This window comes from Achroia grisella, unplaced genomic scaffold (genome assembly GCF_030625045.1).
Source record: "Achroia grisella isolate CSIRO2021 unplaced genomic scaffold, CSIRO_AGI_Agris_v1 utg869, whole genome shotgun sequence".
Classification (NCBI taxonomy): Eukaryota; Metazoa; Arthropoda; class Insecta; order Lepidoptera; family Pyralidae; genus Achroia; species Achroia grisella.
The window spans coordinates 758,170-780,584 of NW_026713049.1; the positions used below are offsets into that span (position 1 = coordinate 758,170).

Genomic DNA, 22,415 nt, shown 5'->3' on the forward strand with positions numbered 1-22,415 from the left:
AAGATATCTGCTTCGAAATTGAGGTGCAAGATTTTACCCGAACGATATGTTTGTTGTTACATACATTGTAAGTTAAACAAAAGATTGTAATTAATATGGTACTTATGTATATATTATTATGTATATAAGTATTACTTAAGTTAAGTAATGTCATATAATTACATATTTGTTTCCTATTTTTAACTATATTCTTTCTAATATGTCTAATTTATAAAATAATTAAATAATTATATTTTTGTACAACAAACAGTACACCTAATCCTAAAATATTACCCAGACATTATTTAAAAGTATAATGTATTAAGTTCTATATATATGTATAGTAGGTATATTATACGATTTTTGTCACTAATTAACTGTACTTTTGTATTTCTTTATCGTAACGACCATACATTTCTTTCATCCAGCGAACACTAAAGTTTTTCTAGTAATAAATAAAAAACAATCAATTTTACTTCAACAGATAGATTTATTAATTAATATAGGTATTATCACATTTCAACTGGCTTTTTGTTTAACTATTTGTGAAAGTTTTTGCAATTACATATTCATATTTCCGAGGTATCGTTATGTATTATTTAGTTAAGGCTATCGGGGAGGGTGATAACGGGAGTGGGGATTAGGGGAGGAGCCACGATGATGGGCTCAACGGGACCAGAAGGTCCATCTACAACGAGCACGGGGTCAACAACAACGGGGCTCTCAACAACGTGGACGGGGTGACCGATCTGGGGACCTTCCACAACCTGGACGGGTTGTCCGATTTCGGGGAGGAGAGCAACGCCAGGGGGGATGGCGACGGGTCCAGACTCAGCTTGGTTGATGTTCAAGATGATTTGAACGAGAGGAGCGCTGCTAGCTTCGGGTTGGGCTTCAGGGATGGGTTCAGGGGCGGGGGGAAGGACGACTACGGGAGGCTCAACGACGGGGGGGAGGACGACGACGGGAGGGTTGACGATGGGAAGCTCAACAACGGGGGGGTTGACAACGGGTGGGCTGACGGGAGGGTTGACGACTGGTGGGCCGACGATGACGGGAGGAAGGACGACGATGGGTTCAGGAGCGGGGGAGAGCTCGGGGAATTCGATGACACCGGGTCCAACGACGATGGGTGCAGGGGGAACTCCGACGGGTGATGAGGGCTCCTCAATGACGGGAGGTGCGACAACGATGGGCTCGTTGCCGAGGATTTCTTGCAGCTGTTGTTCCAGAAGGGCACCGGTGGCGGGGTCGGTGCTGGGGCTCTGGATGGCGGCGATTACGGCAGCCAGTTGACCCTCACTTAAGCGGGCTGGGCTAGCCACGGCCACGGCTACCACAGCTACGAGAGTTACGAGCAGTTTCATTTTGAATCTGAAATGAAAGTTAACATTACAGCACACTTTGAAATTAAAATTGAACAATTAACGATGTTTAATTAGAAAAATAATTAGACTGTTATGTGTATTTATTTTTTTACAAATTAATTTATAGTAAAATCCTAAGATTTATAGTACACTAGTAGAATTATTACACCTGTTAGTCTTATTATATTAATGTCTGATCACGCTTGAGAACTAAGTTAATGAAATATTAGTATAAATAATTGTATCATTGTATTTCTTCTGTGAAAATTACACTTAGTTATTGAAATCTTTAATTCATGAACGCAATATCGAATTAAGACGATGGCTTTTATTAAACGTATCACTAAATCACTGTTTACAAAAACGTATGCGTCTATAAATCACTTTATCATTAGAAAATATTTATTGAATCTAAAAACTACAATTTTATATATGGACTGTAGAACACTGTTCTACTTACCGTAAAGTAAAGCTTTCACGAAAATGATATCGGTCAAGAAAATATTTCTCCTTATATAGTAATGATTAAAGACATTATCTACTCTCCATTAAAGATATAAGTTATCGATAAATGGAAATATAATTTATGACACTCTAAAACAATCAAATAATTTGTGAGAAAATTAAATTAGCAAAATCATTTAATTAGTCATACATAAGCTGAAAGTTTTAGGGTTAAGCTTTAAATCAAAACTCACAGTTTTGATTTAATGAAAGTTTGGCATATGTTACGACACGTTATATTATTGAATACTATACCTAGTATTCAATAACAAAAAATACCGTTTTTAATATAGTTGGAATGACAAATAATCTGTCGGCTGACCTGATAGGAAATGTTAACCGCCGCCTATTTACAGGAACAGCACTATGAACATGGTTATTATGTGATGTCCGTGACATCACTCCGTTGCCATTCCAGAGGACAAAGATGTTATGCCTCCATATCCTGTAGTTCAACTGCAAATGTAGTTACGTAAAATGATGCTTGGTGGCCAAAATAGGAGAAACTGAGGTATTCACACAGACGTCTTACTACAAAGTCTACCTCAGTACCTACCAGAATTGAAACAAAGACATACTTATACTTATTCAAATACTTTTTTCTAAATACGTATATATATGTCTCCATATATACTTACTACAGTGCTTATAATATTTCTGTCAACACACAGCACGCTTCTTTTTGGTTGTGTTTCCACATAATGTGGATTTTCAACTTCATTGTAGAGTCAGACCACATTACTACTCCACTCGTAAGTGTTCGCGTAAATAAGCCCCCCCTAATAAGGGCTTATTTACGCGAACACTTAAAGTAACAGCAAGTTATACCTAAATGGACAGTTATATTTATTTTATTTACGGGCAGTTAATTGGACAGTTATATTTCACTTGTCTACTCACTACAGACAGACACACAGAAAAAAAAGTAAAGTTGCTACATCTCATAAACCTATCACATCCTATACAACGCTACAGTGATGAGTTGATGACCCATCATGCTACAGGTATATATACAAAATTAAAATTCAAAAATCATTTATTCATGTCATTTTAGCCATTTATGAACGCCAAGTTTTTTGCAATTGATATTTTTTTCCCTACCGTCAAACAGTACTTAAAGACAGCAAGTTTGATTATTAAATATGTTATGAGTACCTGTGGCTGTTTTTAAAAAGAAGAGTTTTGGGTACATATAGAATACACATAGAATACATCCAGATACACAATGTCATAGATATTCATGACTACAATCTTTTGTGGGAATTGAGCCACAGAATAATAGACACGATGCTAGATTGTATGAATGAGAATGCATTTAAATCATTTTAAGAATGTGAGATGAATGTAAACAACATTCTCTTATCATCTATTTCTTCCTTATCCCGTTCATTTGGTGTCGGCGTAATGTTTTTCTCTTCCATTCATCTCTGTTCGCAGTCATCTCGTTATTTATTCCCTTTCTTTAATCCCTTTATCATCTTTCACACGGTCCAATCATATCATTATCGGTTACCATCCACATTCATAACATCTATTTTAAAATAATGTTGATATGTATTTATATTTACAATTTAAAATTAAAAACCTAAAAATTTGATAATTAAAATATATTATTAAAAGTAGTCCCATTAGGCAAGGTTCTAAAAGATAACTGAAAAGATACTGGCAGCGTTCTCCCTTTAAATGGCTAGACTAATTTTTATTATATTATATTTTTTTCGCGATAGCTGCCAGCTCTTCGGTCTTCTGTGATGTCGACTAACCTTTTTGTTATTTCCTTGAAAAGCCTTATAGCGCTGGGACCCCACGGACCAAGGGTATCGACACCGAATGCGACAAAATCATATTCACCCCTGTATTTGCATGCTTTAGCTTTTTTAACCGCTTCACATATTAATTGATATGGCACAACCTTTCGACTATAAATTAAATTATTGCAGCTGTAGTAATTTTTTTTAACTACATATAATATGTTAAATATTTAATAAAATTGTACCTGAAAATAATTTATATTGAAACTCAGTTTATATTAAAAATTGTACTCTAATACAGTGCTATTTCCGGTATCACCGTTTAGTAAAATCAAGTTTTGGTACATTATACGGTTGCGTCTCGACTTTATACTTACATCTACTTTTTTACTTTTTTAAAGACCATTTTTATTCTGATATAATTTTAATCTGGATATGACCTTAATGCTTAATAATTCGTATTTATATTATTACTTGTCGATGTATTGATTAACGATAACGATTGAATTAGAGTTTTTGTGGACTGAACACGGGTACAATTATTTTAATTTGCCTTTATATAAAAATATATTAAGATCAGTTAAGCCGTTTAATTATGGTAAAGTAATAATCAGATATAGGGGGGGGGGGGGCGGAATTATGCTACCATCGTGATAAATTCATGGTTACTTTCCCTCGATGGGCTAACTGACCTAACATCATGCTAACATGCTCATCTTATCTTCCACCACTGGTTCCCCGCCAGTGTAAAGAATAAGCGTAGGCGGGTGCACCATTTCATTATCATCCATAAGAAAAAAATATAATAATAATAATAATAATAATAAATTTATTTCATTAACATAGATATAAGCCGGGGCTAGGATCTCCTTGTAAGCATAATTAAATACTTGTGATAGGAGATCACGGTCTTCTAGGGTTATTTATTATTATATTAAGAATTTGTTTCTACTGTAAAAGACTGTGTGTGTGTGTGTGTGTGTGTGTGTGTGTGTGTATGTAAGTGTGGAAGGGTGTTGGGTGCAAATGTATGTTTATTAAAATATTAGAAGAAAAAAATATATACAGAAACAGACACACTTCCGCATTTATAATGTAGAGAAGAAATAGGTACCTATGGATCAGAGTAGGCCTACACCTGTTCCATTGTATTGAACACACCATATTGCTTGGACTACCTACAGCTAAAGTTCAATTCAAGACACTATTATATACGTATTTAATTCAAGAAAATCCTTTAACAATATCTTTAAAATAATTTCTAATTTAGTTTTCGAGTATTTGTAGAGTTTATGCCTTTGCCTATTTAATAATTAATATTAATGCTCGTTTAAAAAATTAAACCAATATTAGCTATATTTTACACATGAAAATATTCTCAAATTGAATCTCTATTTTAGTCCGTTGATAACACACCTGGATACAAAGTATGTATATAACCTAATGCAAATAAGACATGTACTTATTATTTCATTCGATTACCTATGCGTGCGCATAACAAGATTTCTATTCTATTGAAGGTTGTAATAGTGTACCTATTTATCTATCAAAAACAATAACATTAGGAAGCACGCAATAAAATGACGTTAAATATATTTATGCTATGGAATTAACATAAAATAATAAATTGTTGATAAATTTTTACGGCATCTAAGACTAGTCAGTAATAAGTAGACATAATCGAAGCAATAAAAATATTATGAGATTATGTCGCGTGTTTTATTGATAGATCGCTAACGTAAATCCTGCCTACGTTTTTTCATTGATTAAAAAGCCGTCTACCTGGTAAGATAACTATATATTTATTTAAAAAATGTCTAGGTATAACTGAAGTACTTAAGTCTGAAACATTGTCTTCCGTCACTGAATTTAGAGGTACTTCTTGATATTAACGTTTAAAAATTTCATCAATGAAATCAGTTTATTCAGATAGCCTTGTAATACTCATTAACAAATTCATAAATTCTTTATTTAAATTAAATTTAGAAATGCATACTAAATTTAAATTAATAATAAGTCTATTAATATGAATTATTATTGTGCTAAAATCTTACACATAATGTATAGAACATTGCTACAAAATTTTAATAGATTTTGATTTATTTACAATAACTGTCGTAATGAAATTGAATAGATAACCATTTAAAATTATTTCGTTTTATATTACAATTTTAACATTGTACCAAATTGCAAGGAACTATAACAAAAAATCTCATATCACTATTTTCTACTGCTTGCTTTGGTAAATTTCTTGCTTGATTATGGAATGCAATGTAAAAACAATAAGGTACTCAAGTCACTCCAAATCAGTCATAGCCATGTGTCGATTATCTAACATAAACATATTTGTAAACAAAAACATAACTCCATATTATGTTAAATGTTTTTAAATAATAACGTGCTATCTTTGTAGCTTGCGTCTTTGTTACTTGCATTCTACAATACGGTTATGTGGTGGACTATTGTAATGTATTTAGAAGTTGGTCCGTAATACAAGGCTCTACATGCCATGTTGGTGTTTCGACCCATTAGAGTCTTTCAATTGAGGTCCAAGTCACTACTCGTGTCTGATGGTGGTCTTGTCATCTAACTAAATATGTCTTATCCAATATTTTACTTTTATAGTGTTTTGGAAATAATCTGCATGATTTTTTGAGTATAGATTTTCTCTTTGTGTTGCATTCTTAACTTTAGATTCAATACGGAAAAAAAATAAACATACAGAAACCAAAATAAAAGTGTTTTAGCCGTTGAAGCCACAGCATTTCTAAGAACACTAAGTATATAGGTGCAGATTCAATTGAATGCAGTATTATCAGTAACATTCAGTTGACAGATCTCTGAACAACACTTCAATCTGTTATATGATATGGCTCTATGTTTAGATATATATTTTTTATCTAAACATAGAGCCACTTCATCACCGCTAGACATCATATTCGTAATACTACATAAGTACCTTCAGTAGAAAATTAAAATATAATCCTTAAGAGCGCTTTAATTAGAGTAGAGTATGTTAGCTTTAATTTTAGACTTTAAAAAATAATTCTTAATTTTTTTAAACGTTTAAAAATAATCTATTTACACTTTTAATTTATATGTAATTAGAATGAAAATTACGACCCACAATTAAACAGTAACCGTCACTATATCCATGAATGGCCCTAAGACAGTTAGGTACCATGTAGATAACTAGATGCCTATTCTGGTAAAATTCCATTTAAATAGATAATCCTGTTTTTAAAGATTAAGTTTCATTTTGGTGAAGTGAAATCTAAGTTTACTAATAAAGGTTTTTTTTATGATAAGTCCATCACCATATATACTCATATTTCATAATGTTTAATACTAATGCGTCATATAACTTACTTATTCTTTATTCTTTATTGTACACACACACACATAATAGAAAAAATTATACAGAATAAATGTAATGTACAAGGGCGAGCTTATCTCTAAAAAGAGATTTCTTCCAGCAAACCTAGAAAATGTTATAGGATCGTGTATTAAATAGAATAGTCATACATACGTGTACGAAAAGAGGAGATATTAAAATTTTACCTACAACCTATGTATTTAAGTAGGTAACATGAGAAAATATTAACTTTCTTTTAATATTATAAAAGAAAGTTAAAATAAATAGAAATGTGGCAATTTTGTTTAGCTACACTATTTTTTAATCTTCTCAACATCGCCAATTTGCTGAAGGTATAGTTAGGTCGTATAATGAATTTAATAGAAAATAAGATAGAAACATACATATTAAGAAATTTAAAAGGCATCTTTTGGTCTATTAGCGTTATAAATATACCTATATTTATGCACACAACGTAGATGGAAATATTAACACGTAGGTACCTAATATAAACACGCAATAAACCTTATTAACACTTTAAAGACCGCATGCCCAGCGGTGGGTCACTGCGTAAAAAAGTAAATTTACTCGATGCGGCTGATGACCCGTGGGCACTTTAATTCAAATAAATCTAGGAGTTAAATACCTAATGTCTACCTCAAATTATTGTATTTACACTAAAAACATATTTAAAAAGTAATATAGGTACGTAATTAACAACAAAAAATGCCGGTCCCTATGTGAGTAATAAGAATAATTTTTTAATGCGATCGTGTTAATGTGTCTAATAAATAATTACAATAGACAAGCATCTACATAGAAACGATAAAATATTAAATATCTTTGAATATTGAAGATGTATAGAAATAACGTAACGTCTATTTGTTATTTTCGTCTCAGCTGGGGGCAAAGGTCGCTTCCTTCATGAGCACAATGACAGAATTGAAGATGCATATCAAAAACATTAAAAATTTACATTTCTTGACACAGATGAAAAAACATGCACTGACGTCAGTGGTAAATACATATTTTTTCAGCTGTTTTAGGTTTCGTTAATACAATTCAAATGTATGTTTTTAAATCTATAATTAAAGTTCATACCACTGGTTAAATTAATATTAAACAAAATAATATTAAATCAACTTTAATTCCTTATAAATAGCTCAATTTATTAACAACCCAAACTTCATGTTCGTTTATCATAAACTACTTATTCTTAGGTATATGAGAAAACATAGATACATATTGAGATTTATATATCTTTTTAAACAAGAAAAATACTTAAGTAAAAGCCTCAATAAAAGAAATATATCGTATTCTCTAAAACTTCTTGATACCGTGAAACAAAATTGCGTAACATTAGTAGTTCTTACTGATTTAGACAATATGCAAGGAAAATCTATACCTGGCTATATCGATAGGTATATAATCCTAAACCGAAATTAATTCCTAACCCTAAATATTGCCTGGAGAGACGGGTCATCTTTTGAGATCCAGAAGACTACAGTTAAGACATTATTACATATCTACCTATGTAATTATTGTATTAATAGAATTTATTTTTAAAAACATTTTCGATTAAGCTATATCTACGTATAATATTTGATTAATCTCCATAATTCATTTTTTCAAGCGAATGCCAAAACATTTTATTTATATTTTCGCTATATCTACTGCCGCATAAAATTTGAGGATATTTCTTAACAAAGTTCACCATTATTGTTGCAAACGGTAAAGTATTTTTTTTATAATTGTTGCGTCGGTTTACAATTTTAGAGTAACTAGTGTTTATTCATTTCCCGGGAAAGTGTTAACCAAGATGTCACAGCTCATGCGTGGGCAAGTCATAGAAAAATATTATTACAAGTAGATATAATTCCTCTAGAAAAATATTATTACAAGTAGATATAATTCCTCTTAAAACAGTGTTTCTTTGATTGTTAAGGGGGGCAATTTGAAAATAACAATTCCTCAATTATATGCTTTGAAAAACACACTTACGTTTTCATGAACAATTTCCTAGTGATTTCATCCTAAAACATATTATAAAGTTTGTTAAGTTAACAATTAATTTTTTTAATGTTATAAATTATGTAACATACTGAAGTGGGGCATGTCATTAAAAAGGTTGGGAAACACTGTCTTAGATCCATGGTCTAAGTTAGGTAGTAAGTTAGGTAGGTTAGGTATAAATACCATTGATCTAAGAGGAACGCATTCTTATATTAATTTTGGCTAAGTGATCGGAAAACGCGGCTACTGAATAAGTAGATGATATATGGTAGCTTTTATTGTATTTTTATGACGGCTATATTAAATATATATTTACCTAAACTTAACAATTTATAGATACATATATATATACAAATATGACTGTCATAAAATATATTACTATACAATGGTACAATTGACAAAAAACCTATATATTATTTTTATTAGGTTAGTATTATTATTTGACTATGTATGGACCGTAATTATAATTAAACTTCTCGATAAACTTGTTTATCAAATCTGTCTATTAATTATTGTAGAAAAAGACAACATCCATAATTAGATGTTGTAACGGGAATTCTAGAGTACAGCTATGTCGAAAAGGAAACATTGCTTAAAATATTGTAGAGGTATCGATATAAGAGAAATGGACTCCAAAAGAAATGTCCTACCAGATCTAAATGACGTAATAGGGTTGCTAGAGGTTCTAACAATATGTAGAATCCTGTCTTACACAATCTACAATGTGAGCCTTCGCCGCCGGACTCACCGTAGACTCCGGTATCAGTTTTTTTAGTTAGTAAAAATCACATACACTCCCCTTTCCAACCCTCTACTGTATTTGTGAAGATTTTACCCCATGTTTAGAAACAACATGCTTGACCGTAGTCCGTAAGCTTGTTTTCCAATGCAATTAAAAAATATATAAAATTCCAAAAGAAATAAAAACAAACATATCAGCACCAATTATGTATACAATTTATTAAATACATTTATTGACAGACTGCAATGAATAAATATTATCCATTTCATGGATACACAGAATTGTTACATTGCACAGCACAGATTAAATACATATCAGTCATAAATTTAATACAAATATTAACATAAAATATATTGTAAGGTACAATGTGACAGGATACAATGGGTATGTACCCCTGTACTTAGGTATAAATTAATATCTTATCAAATATTGTCTGTCTATTCAACTGAAGAATTCCAATGTTTGTAGATCACTGAATTTATTGCCAGAGATAAGAATAAGTTTATTATCTAACACAATGAGCAGAAGAATATTAAGTGGAATCTATTTGTTTTAAATATAATAAATTATAAATGGTATCAATTTACTGTTTTGTTGCTCATTGAATTTGTAAACAAATCTTAGTATTCAAATTAATCTATTATAACAATGTTTTAAATGCATACCAAATTTCCCACTATGCACTGTTTAGACATTAATAAAATTGTTTTTTTAAGACACCTTAACCAGTAATATTCGAGTTTATAATATGTGCACAATTATTTCGTTTTCACATAGCCATTACCTATAACTTTGACTATATAAATGAAACAATAAAATGCTGTGTTTTACACCTAACCAAGATAAATAAATTACATAAATAACAGTTAACAAGCAACAATGGAACATTGTATAAATAATTAATTAAAGAAACCATCTTTAAACAAATATTATTTTTAGTATTTATTTTATTCATTCATATAATCCCACATCAGTCACCCTCTGATGATTCTCATAAAATTAAACTAAACAATGTAAATATTTCATATTTTTCTATCATATGTACGTCTTCTTTGGTCATCTATATGAACGAGGTAGTATGTACCAGGGAATAAAATGTCAATAGAGCCTGCGGGGTCATATGGAGCTGTGTGGTAATTTGCAGTTCTCAATTCCATTATCTCTGAAAACTTTATGGGTTCCACACTTTCTCTTTTATCCAACAAGAGAGTAGTTTCATTCAATGAGTTTATCAATTTAGACAATTTAGAACCAGCACTCATGTCATTACAGATGTTTATAGAGTACATTGTTGATGCTAGTCCAGAGCCATATGAAAATAGTGCAAACTTTTTGCCTATCAACTGATCAGGAGACTTACTTACAAGGTATGAAACTAGGCCACCATACAAAGAGGCTGTGTACATATTACCTACATTAGAAGCTATATGGAGAGATGGCATTGTCTTCTCATTGAATAGCTTCAGACTGTACCCCATGAAGGCTTTCTCAACATCTTTATCAAAGTAAGTGTCCTCCAGTTTATAATCTTCAAATTGTGATAAACCTGGAAATTGGGCTTCCCGTTCTTCTGGTGATGCATTCAAAAAGTCATTGAAACTAATTCTAGCTAAAGACTTTTGTACCAGTCTGCAGTATGGTGAATGGAATAACATACCGTCTAAACTGAGCAGCCCTTTGAAGCTGGGGTCAATTTTTCTCATTTTCTTACAGAATAAATTGTAACAATTGTCTAAAGCATTGAGGTAGCATTTTATAGAGAGTTTTCCATCTACATAAGGAAATTCTGATGCAAGGTCTGCTTTATAAAAATCATAAGCATGGGTCATGTATGAAGCTCGTACTCCACAGTCGAACACCAATGGAGCATCAGGCCCTACGAGCATTGCTACTGCCCCTGCACCACCTGTAGGTCGAGCAGGACCTTTGCCATAAACTGCTATATCGCCAGCAATCACTATAGCTTTCCTACCATCCCATGACGAAGACTCCACCCAGTTAATTGCATTAAAAAGAGCAGCAGTGCCCCCATAACAGGCATTAGTCGTGTCAATACCTTCAATATCAGTGGCACCTTCTTTGGCAAATAGAGTCATAAGGAATGTCTTAACACTTTTACTTTTATCTATAATAGTTTCAGTGCCTACCTCCAAACGCCCAATATCATGGAGGGAGATATTGTTTTTCTCTATGAGCCTATGTAACGCCGTGAGACATAATGAATTTATATCTTCCCGATCTGAACAGAAGCCCATCTTGTTTTGGCCGAGACCAACGGTATATTTTCCTGCGGATACCTCGTCAAATTTCTCCAATTCTGTTTGGTCGACATATTGAGACGGGAAATAAAATTCCATGGCCAATATGCCGACATTCTCGGCGCGACCACTCATTGTTAAGTTAACTTTCACGGTTAAGTCGAATAACTTTTTAACTGCCGCAGTTAAGAGCGGCGTGTAGACGGAGCGGTTACCGGCACGGACTGATATCCCCGCCACCGACTCTGCGGAAACCCGTCTGGTATCTACGTCAGCACCCACGTTACCGGTTCACCATTGACCTCCATTAACTACTTTCTTCAAATACCACGTAAATTGATTGATTGCACTGCACGAAGATGACACAGAAGAAAACTTGGTTTATGTATTAAACTCTTAATTACGTCAAGTTTACGAGTTGCATAACTACTTATATGGACATATTAACTAACTTTTACGTATAGATTTTTTTAATAAACAAAAATTTATAATGATATTCGTGTGCTGGTCCTGGTAGAATATTTTTGGATAAATCACATTCTATTTGAATTTGACATATATGTCAAAATTGACTTTGACGTCCTTCGCAATAGTGTTCCCAAAATTGTGAGTTTATGAGAAGTACAGAGCAAATAATCACTAGGACTTCAATACCGTTCCCGCACAAAACAATTTTATTATAGTTGTCATTTATAATGAAATCTGTAATAATGTAGATTTAAAATATAATAAAATCTTTATTATATTATATTTTTTTACACATAAAAAATTTATTAAAGATTCTATTATTATCTTTATATTATTATATTATATTATTGACCTGCAGGTCATGCAATTATTTAAAGAAACATGTATTTATATACAATACTATAAGTGTGGTTTGTCTGATTTGCATAATATATATATTTCACAGAATATACATTTGAATTGTATGATCTAAATTCAAAAATAACTGCGGGATAGGTAACCCGTTACAGGAGATTCAGTCAGAAATATAAATGGCACAAAAAGTTTTTTTGGATAGGTCAGATTTCAAATCACAATACATATTTGGATTTTAACTCATGGTAGCAAACCACGAGGGCACTTTATAGGTACGTAAATATAATATGTAGGTAGTAGTTATAAATTATAACACCTCAAATGTTACTTTCTTATCTGTTATAAGAAAGTAACATTTGAGGTGTTATAATTTATTTACGTGTATTTTTATTATGAGCAATGGTTACTACGTAGACCGTCATATACGTAAAATGTATGTATATTTAGTTATTTTTTATACTTTAGTCTGTGAATGCAAACAAGTCGACTACTAGCGACATTGTGGGTTTTTGTTACTGGAAAAAATTATGTAAACACGAAACTAGCAGAAACTGCTTTAACTAAGAGGTAAACAAGAGTAATCTAGGCACTTTTGTACATTATCCTTACCTACAAATATTATAAATACTAAAGTAACTCTGCCTGTCAGTATGTCTCGCTTTCACACCAAAACTACTGAACCGATTTAAACTAAATTTGGTACGCTGATAGTCTAGACCGCAAGATAAGATATAGCTTACTCTTAATGCGAAAATAGGGTAGAAAGGGGAGATGGAAGTTTGTATGCAACTATTGTCATTTTTAAAGCTAGAACGATGAATTTTTTTCTTTATTCAATTAAGGTATATACACTATAACAGGACGGATGAAGTTGCGGGGATAGTCATAGATACATTATTTATTTGGATACCATAATACATTATCGTGTCATATATAATTTACTGGCAATACGTAGAAATGTTTGGAGTTATCAATAAAGTCACAATGACAAAGTAGATAACTCATGATACGTGACTGTGCATACTCATAATAGGGCGGCTTAATTGAAGTATTTTATTCAAGTTAAATTCAGATAGATTCAAAAGCTGCATTCCAGAAATGCTTAAGAAGCATACAAGAGCACGCCTCTTGAGCTACGACCCATGAACCTTTTTTGATATGCGAAAAGAGATCCGTTGTACAACAAACCCCGACTGTACTACTGTGTACCGCTGAGTATTTAGTTATACCACAGATAGCATAATAATAATAATAATAGTGGCGTTCGAAAAATAAGTACCAGCCTGGGGTTGTTGTAGAAAAGTAGAGCGAATACAGAAGGCATTCTAAAATTCCTGCCTGACAGATGTTCTTTAGTATGAGGGCACAGCTAGGAGTTCTAGTTTTAAGGGTAGAGACCTCGCATGTGACGGCCCTGGGCTCTTACGTGTCCATAGGTTATGGTAACCATTTACCATAAGATATGCGTATGCCCAACTGTCACCAGTGGACAAACGCTGTGGGAGTCAGCGAAGAATGCTTACGCGATCTAGTAACTCCTACAATGACGGTAGGCGTGTGGTGTACGGTAAGAATACCACACCTCCAGCGATCAGCCTCCTATGGTCGATGAAGATTTTCGAAAATTCAAAAAAGGTAGAGGCAAACAAAAACTTAGGCACACAATATAAGTATAGGGGGATGCACTATTAGGTTTAAGATAATAAATTAAATACATATTTACTTTCAGTACCATTAATTGTTATTTAACTAAAATCCTATTTACAATTTATACCTACTTATTTATAATACTTATATTTAAATTTCCTTCGCAACACTTGAACTCTTTGGTATGAATTTGTAGAATTTTACACCTGAAAAAATAACACATACATTTAAATAGGTAGGTAATATTAATAAGGAAATGAAGAATGTAAAACAAATATCCGTAAATTTGTTTACACAGTTTGAATATCTTATGAAGACGCCTTTGTGTATGACTGGGTGTTTTCCACGGGTTTTATTTGGGCTGTATCACTTATTTCCTGTTCTTGTTACTATTGTCAAAAATCATCTTAAAAAGTAAACCTATATTCTAATGATAAGCTTTCCAGATTTAGTAGTTTTGGCTGTGCCTTGGCTCAGGATAATTTAATTTGTATAGATCTGAATTTTGGATCTCCAAATTCTACTTATATGGGACAACAATAGTATATTACACCTAGATTTTTCTAAAAAAAAAAATATTTATTACAAAATAATATATATTATTCGTCAATTCTTCTTTTAACATACGTAGCTTTTGTCCTTCCTCAGAGTGCAAGGTTTCGGTACTAAATTTCATCAAAATCGGTTTAGTTGTATAGCTATAAAAACATGGAGATAAATCAAGGCAATTTCGGTTTCATTTTTAATACTTCTGAAATAGAATCACTTTGTTGAAAAGAAACGAAATATGTACAGCTGTTCCATCCAATAATATCACTCCACAGTCACTATTCCATGCAAAAATTACAAGACCCATTCAAACGAACTTTGGTACACAAATAAATCATATCCTAGATGAACATAGGATATGTGTCTATTTCAATGAAATTTAATGTTTAATTTTATCCTACTCTGTTGCTAGAAAATGATCAAATCATCAAATGATAATATATACAGTACCTGACGGATTAATCCTGACTTCAAACTCTTGATTAGCCTGAAGTACCTTGTCAGCGTCGTCTTTATATAGATCCTAAAAATAACATGTAGATGTGAAAGACGAGGTATAAATACATGCATTAATATGAAATATGTGAACGTGTCCTTTCATAAATTTGTGTAAGAATGCACTACAATTTATTTGCCATATAGTATAAAAGTTTTTAAATATAAAAGATTTTAAATAAATACACACAAAACATGATTCATCATATCAAATTCTTCAGTCCATATCATATTAGGTTTATATTATTATTCCTGTATAATGTCGACTATTATTATTATTTTGCAAAGTACCTAACTTACATAGATTTATATCAGAGTTTCTGTTAAAAGAAATAACAGGAGACACTTTGCTATCTATAATATTAAGTCATCGAAATCCAGGAATACTTGTTAGTGTAAAACAAAATATATTTTTGATTATTAGGGTCAATACCTGAATATCATAATCCTGATTGGTCAATTGCATCTCGTCAAAAGTAAAGGTAGCTTCATATGGTATTCCATCATCACGTTGACTTACAAAGGCGAGAGCAAATGAACCATCAGAAAGCTCGCGTTTCCAGATCTCCAAATTTTTTCTCTACAAAAAATCTGCTAGTTAGTATAAGATTCTAAAATTGAAGTAAATACAATGGGCAAAAAAAAGACAAAAAAGTTGCATGCGTCCTCAGTCTCACCTATTATAGCCGCCAAGCTGCTTGCTTTGGGGTTTCTGTTTTGCTTTTAGGCAGTGAAATTAAAGGATAAGAGTCATGACATCGTAGTTCTCTGGAATGGCAACGCATGAGATGTATCATGGTTATATGATCATGTTATGTCCATAGTGTTATTGATGTGTACAGGTACAGTTACCCCTTTAGTTACTATCAGGTGCGACATCAGGTTGTTTACCATTCCAATTATATTAAAAAAAGTTTTAAATCTTAAACTTATTACAGTAGATTTCGAATATAAATAAGACAGAAAAAATATTTATTACTAGATTTATCCTTCCGTAACCTATAATTAATAAGCGTAATATAATTTCAAAGCCATATCGCTTCAAACGAGATCACAGCTTACTTGAAGTACCCCATATTAGTAAGTATAAACATTAACTTTCCTATCGTCTGTCAAAGGAACGGTTCTAATCCACTTGCTAAATACAGTAATGCCAGTAAATAGAAAATAAATCGAGACAAAACTCGAAACCAAACCTTATTAAAATGAGAGCGGTGATCTTGTTTCTAAGTACTAAACCTTGTCACCAGTAGCGGCTAAGGCAAAAGCGCACCCTTGGCAAATGGTGTAATTCAGGGCCGGGAATTATCAATCAACGATTCAGCATAATTTAGATACATCTCAGCAGCAATAATTAATTAATAACAACCTAATTCTCGGGCCCCAAACATTATGGACCCTTGGTTGCTTAGGCTTTATTTCGATCATAGTAGTTTTGCTTAGTTACCGGACCAGCGTCAGTCTTCTTCCAAATCCTCAAGCCTTGTTTCCCCAGAATGTCCTGATCGATAGCAATGACGTCCTCATTTAAAAGAATCTCCTTGAATTCCGGTTTGATTGTGGCCAAATCCACACTCATAAGGAGCGGTGCTGCCAAGATTGACCAGACTGCCATCTGCACTCGAGCTTGGTCCACCGTTAGCCCAAAGTTTCCTATCAATAGCTGAAAAATTATATTTATAATAATTTACAACCTGTATGGCTCTTTATATGGTATTTAAGGTATATGAGGTTAGGGAATTATGCTCCATTAGTCCAAATAATAAAACCAATTAATTATTAAATAAATACATATATATAGGTCTAGTTGTTTAGCACAATGCCTTGCATAGTTACGTATTCGATTTCTCTCAGGATGCAAATATTTCAATTCATGAGTATGTGTGTTTGTACTGGTTTGGGTATTCTCTTTGTATATTATGTACGTTTTGACAAATCAATTAATATAAGTATAGATCAGTCGTCTAGTACTCATAACATAAGTTCTGCTGAACTTGGGACAGAATTCTAGTTATTATTCTAATTGTTGTAACACATGAAGATATTATAGGATCCAGAAAATATTTTAGTGATTGTTTACATATGAGAGAATAGTAATTTTTTTCATTACAAATCGTGTAATAATATAATACTTATTTAGGCATATTATTTCGAAATTCATACCATATCTGGGTCGTTCCAGTGCCCCGGTCCTGCATGTTTCGCTAATCTATCCTGGTGATCGCCGAACCAGTTCATAATTTTGGTCATGGAAGCCCAAGAGTCTTCTATATCATCCCAGTTCCTCCACAGATTACAATGCTCAGCAATTGCGGCATAATCAGGCTAGAATTTTATATTTTATTTAACAAAACTTTTTATATCATAGGTCATTAAAGTGTTAACACAAAAAATATCTATATATCTATATATTTATCACCTTGCTCATCAAATAATGCAATAGTAGTCTCTATAGAAAGTTAGTCAATTTTTATTGTTATAAAATCTATTATAACTGAAACTTGGCTGATCAGGATTCTTGCCTAGGAAACATTGTCTTGGCTATGAACTTTTGTTTTTTTTACTTGTCAGCTAAAGGCGTCCATTTCTTAAGGGATAATAGAGAGTATAAAGTGTATTTTTATTTATTTAAAACAAAAATATTTTCATACCAGAATCTTCGCATCCTCTTGATAGGCCGGCCAACTGCAAGAGTACAAAATCTGGCGTCCAGTTTCATTCAACATCTTTCCAAATTGTGGGTATCCTATAACAAAAATACGACGGTAAATAACAATCGCTTACGATCAGGCCAACACAATTACTACGCCATAAAATATTAATTCTGATATAAAAAAAAATGCATATTTATGATTTCCATATAAGGTTATAAACTATAAATATAACGGAGAAGGAAATAGTTAGTAATTCCGTTGCTGACAATAGACAACATTAAGTCAACCTCCATACGGTCCCCCCAGAAAACAATCGTAATTGATTCCTGACGGGCTTACTGACCTAATTTCATACTAGTACTTCTTAACTGGTGCTACGCCGCGTATATCATTAGTAGGCGGTTGCTATTGTCCATAAATTTAAAAAAACTACCTACTATTACTTATTTCGCCGTATACAATAAATTTTATAACGTAAAATGTACGTACCTGCGTCCATGTCAGTTGGTTGGATGTAACACCCATCCAGTTTGAGGTAATCGATCTCCCATTCAACAAATGTGTCAATGTCCAACTTCTCACTGCCAAGCACGCCTGGGTATCCGGCGCACGTGAAGTTTCCATAATCCTGGTACATGCCGAACTTCAAACCGCGCTCGTGGATCTGAAAGTTGAGTCTGAGAGTCTGAGGCTTTGGTACAAATCTCATCTGACGGCTACTTTCTATTTCTATATTTCTATCGAAGAAGTAAAGCCTTCAGTCATTTACTGGTAAAGAAATATCAAGCACTTTCTATCCTTGATTTTATTGACTAAGGACGCAAAATGGTAAGTATGATACCGGGTAATAAAATATGTGCAAAACCTATATAGTAATTATGTATTAACTAACTAACCCGCGCTACTTCATTTGCATCACACATACTTACTTGATATTTATCATTATATTAAATTTACAATATATGTTATTCTGATGTCACCATCATCATCTGCTTCTTCCTTATCCTATTCGTTCTTGCCATATCATCTTTTACACAGTCCACACATCTTTTTTTCGGCCTTCCTCTGCACTTATAACCATCCACATTGATATGTAATACTTTTTTTTTTAATTATTCTTTTCATTTCCACGCATTACATATGTTATTCTAATCTATATGCCATTATATATATTATTGTTAAGTTTCGTCAAAACCCGGTCACTATTTTTTGCATAGAGTAACAAATATACATCGATCCATCCACACCCACAATTTTTTTTGTAATATTAAGTGAGAGAAAGATAAAACCTGTCTAGTTACTGTATTTGATACTTACAAAATCGGAGAGTGCCTTCATCCCGCTTGGAAATCGTTCCCTATGGGGGACCATACGCCCATCAGAGCCACGTGTCTTCTCCAGCCAGCAATCATCAATGCCAATATAATTGTACCCTGCATTGAGGTAGCCCTCGTTGACCATCAGCTCTGCTGTTCGTTTGATTAAATTTTCACTGAAAATAATATTGGACATGAATTTAATTATCACACTTTTAAAGATGGCTTTTAAAGATGTTTGCTATAGTGGCGTAATAATTTATGAAGACCTCGGTGGTCTGGCGGTAGCGTCTCGCTTTTCGATGGTCTTGGGTTCAATCTCCGCACTCCACTCTTCGTTCTTATGAACACTTTTATTTATAAATATATGAATTTGGGTGGGCGTTTTACATATTTAAAAAATATATCTAAATATGACTGTCTAGTAATCTAATACCATAGAATAAATATTAATTGTTACTCTATACCAATAGTACATAGATCTCTGATTTATAAGTATTTGTTTTGACTTAATTTTTTATTGTTTTTGTCAATTTTTATTTTTATCATAGTTGCTGCATTTGTGATATGAAATCTATGTCCATTCTTGTGATATAATCTTATGTTTAAATTTCCAGAATTCCATTACGTTGCTTTCAGCAATTTATTTAGTAAAAGGTAAAACACAAATAAGTAATAATAGCGTGGATGTACCTGATGCACTCCTGAGGGTACTTCTTACAGTCCGTAATGCACCGGAATCTTTCCCACGAAAGCCAGCCCATTGGCGGTGTGAGAGCCAGCCCATTATCCAGAGCTAAGGTTCCAGATAGAAAACATGAGAACACCAACCACAGAAACATCTGGAATTCAAACGTTTATTTATATATAAATTATAATAACTTAAAATAGTGAAGGAGATTGTTAGAAATGTACACTGATGACCCCATCGCTAGCAATGTACCATGCCGGTTGACCTGTAAGTGGTTCCCTGTGATCATCTCCATCATGACAAATTCCTGAATTTGAATTCCTGAATTTTTGTTAATGAACATGAGATCAAATAAACTTTGTCATAATCGGAAAATTTACCTGATTTTATGTTCATCCAATAATTCTCCACTGGTACCTCGCTGGCATAAACCGTTAGCGTAGGCGGGTGCGCCATTCCTATATCATCCATTAAAAAAATATTCTAAGGAAAAAATATAAAATAAAAACGGAATATAATAATGTAATACCACCTATAGTGAAAATATACTTTATATATTTTAAACTTTCTTAGTTTAAGTCTATAAAAATTTAATGCAAAGTGTGAAATACCTACATAAATAATATAAACCGTTTTCATAAATAACGATGCCTCTAAATTACCTTATTAGCTACTCTCTGGTTCATTGAGTGCAGTAGGTATTGATTTTAATATAGAATATAAAATATATGATTTAGCAAATAGGTACTTATTTAAATATAATTATGTTTAATTCGCAAAGTGTATATATACTGTAGATAAATTCTGGAATTTTATTACTACTGTCTACTTTTGGAAATATTTATTTCAGTATGTTGATATTAGAAGAAGTGCAAGTCCTACAGTCTTATATATAAGTTAAGGTAATAAAAAAAATTAATATACATACTATTGATTTCATTGTTAATATAAAAAAAAGTAAAACTCCTTCAATAAGTAATTCAATGTCAAGAATTTGAATTGAAACCAAACTCGATTTAACTGTCTCCCTCGTTCTCACGTTCCAAGAGAAGGTCAACGCTATTTGGGTAATGACCGGTTTTAGTATGCAGGTCGCGGCCGTAAATCAATAGGAAATAAAATCAATTGGATGAAAGTGCAAAACTTGTTTTGTTATCTATATGTAGTATTATCAGAAATGCGATAGTAGCATGACCTATATTTAATTTCAGAATAACGGTATCAAAAATAGGTAACTATGTACTTGCTACTCAATATTACAGTTCATAAATAAGTATCCTTATTCTTTCCACTTTTTTTATTCTTAGTAGTATTAAAAATGCGAAAGTGGGATTGCCTGTCTGCCTGTGTACCTATCTGTGTTCTTACTATCTCACAAACGAACGCCTGAATGACTCTTAATTGATGTCTAAATAAATAGTAGGTATTACAAGAGTCAATGAATGACTTGAATGACATAATTGTAATTTAATGCATAATAAATAGTATTACGAGAACGGTCATTAGTTATCTGTTATCTCAAGAAAAAAACAGACAAAGTTAGAGGTAAAATTAAATACAGTTAAATTACATGTTCAGTAGAAATAAATGTATTTTTTTTATTATTGGAGATTTTACATGTTCTTGTAAAGCTGTTTTTCTTTATCTACTTAGCTTTTCCCGCGCGGAAGGACACGCACATAATTAGAGCGTATAGGATTCTTTTTTTTGTCATATGAACTTAAACTAATTCGTAAGTTTTATTTATTAATTAAGAACTTATTAACCTTATTAATATATTAAAATAAATAAGCAGTGGTTAAACTCATAAATACCCAATATCTAATATCTTAGACAAATATGAACAAAAACCCTGGTTTTATAACGTATATTTTTATAAAAACAAGTCGCAGAAAATACCTATACATATACGGGTATTTATCAATCTATTTATTGTGAAAATAAATTGTAAATTTCATAATATAAAAAAAATCTTAATTTAAGTCGTCTAAATTCTACCAATTTTTGTAAGTAGACTTCTATTCCATCCAATATATATAAATTATAAAGCTAATAATCAGATAGGTTTGTTACAAACTCACGTGAAATTTTAATAAAAAAAAAATTGTAAGACAAAAATGAACATTATCACTAAAATATAATATACAAAAATTATAATATGTATCTACAAACCTTTGTTAGTAAAGTAAATTTCGTTTCGAAATCCGAGTGGTAACTGAATCAAACTCCTTATGCACCGATGAATAAAATTGAACACGTCTGTTTAGTCCTA

At 32.2% G+C, this 22,415-nt stretch overlaps 3 protein-coding genes across 3 annotated transcripts; all 3 read right to left on the reverse strand.

Moving 5' to 3' along the window:
- Positions 1-492: 492 nt before the first annotated feature.
- LOC131852844 (uncharacterized) lies at positions 493-11,948 on the reverse strand. Its single transcript, XM_059203577.1, has 2 exons — positions 11,859-11,948; positions 493-1,353 (listed from the first exon to the last, which is right to left on the reverse strand). Exons 1-2 carry the CDS (start codon positions 11,876-11,878, stop codon positions 579-581), a joined length of 795 nt encoding a protein of 264 aa, XP_059059560.1. The 5' UTR covers positions 11,879-11,948; the 3' UTR covers positions 493-578.
- Positions 9,913-12,479, reverse strand: LOC131852842 (hydroxymethylglutaryl-CoA synthase 1). Its single transcript, XM_059203575.1, has one exon. The coding sequence runs from the start codon at positions 12,102-12,104 to the stop codon at positions 10,734-10,736; it is 1,371 nt and encodes a 456-aa protein (XP_059059558.1). The 5' UTR covers positions 12,105-12,479; the 3' UTR covers positions 9,913-10,733.
- A 2,051-nt stretch (positions 12,480-14,530) lies between these two features.
- LOC131852843 (alpha-N-acetylgalactosaminidase) lies at positions 14,531-22,415 on the reverse strand. The gene is made up of 10 exons (XM_059203576.1): positions 22,316-22,415; positions 20,146-20,294; positions 19,454-19,628; positions 18,626-18,800; positions 18,134-18,228; positions 17,646-17,807; positions 16,930-17,145; positions 15,916-16,062; positions 15,438-15,510; positions 14,531-14,644 (listed from the first exon to the last, which is right to left on the reverse strand). Exons 2-10 carry the CDS (start codon positions 20,292-20,294, stop codon positions 14,589-14,591), a joined length of 1,248 nt encoding a protein of 415 aa, XP_059059559.1. The 5' UTR covers positions 22,316-22,415; the 3' UTR covers positions 14,531-14,588.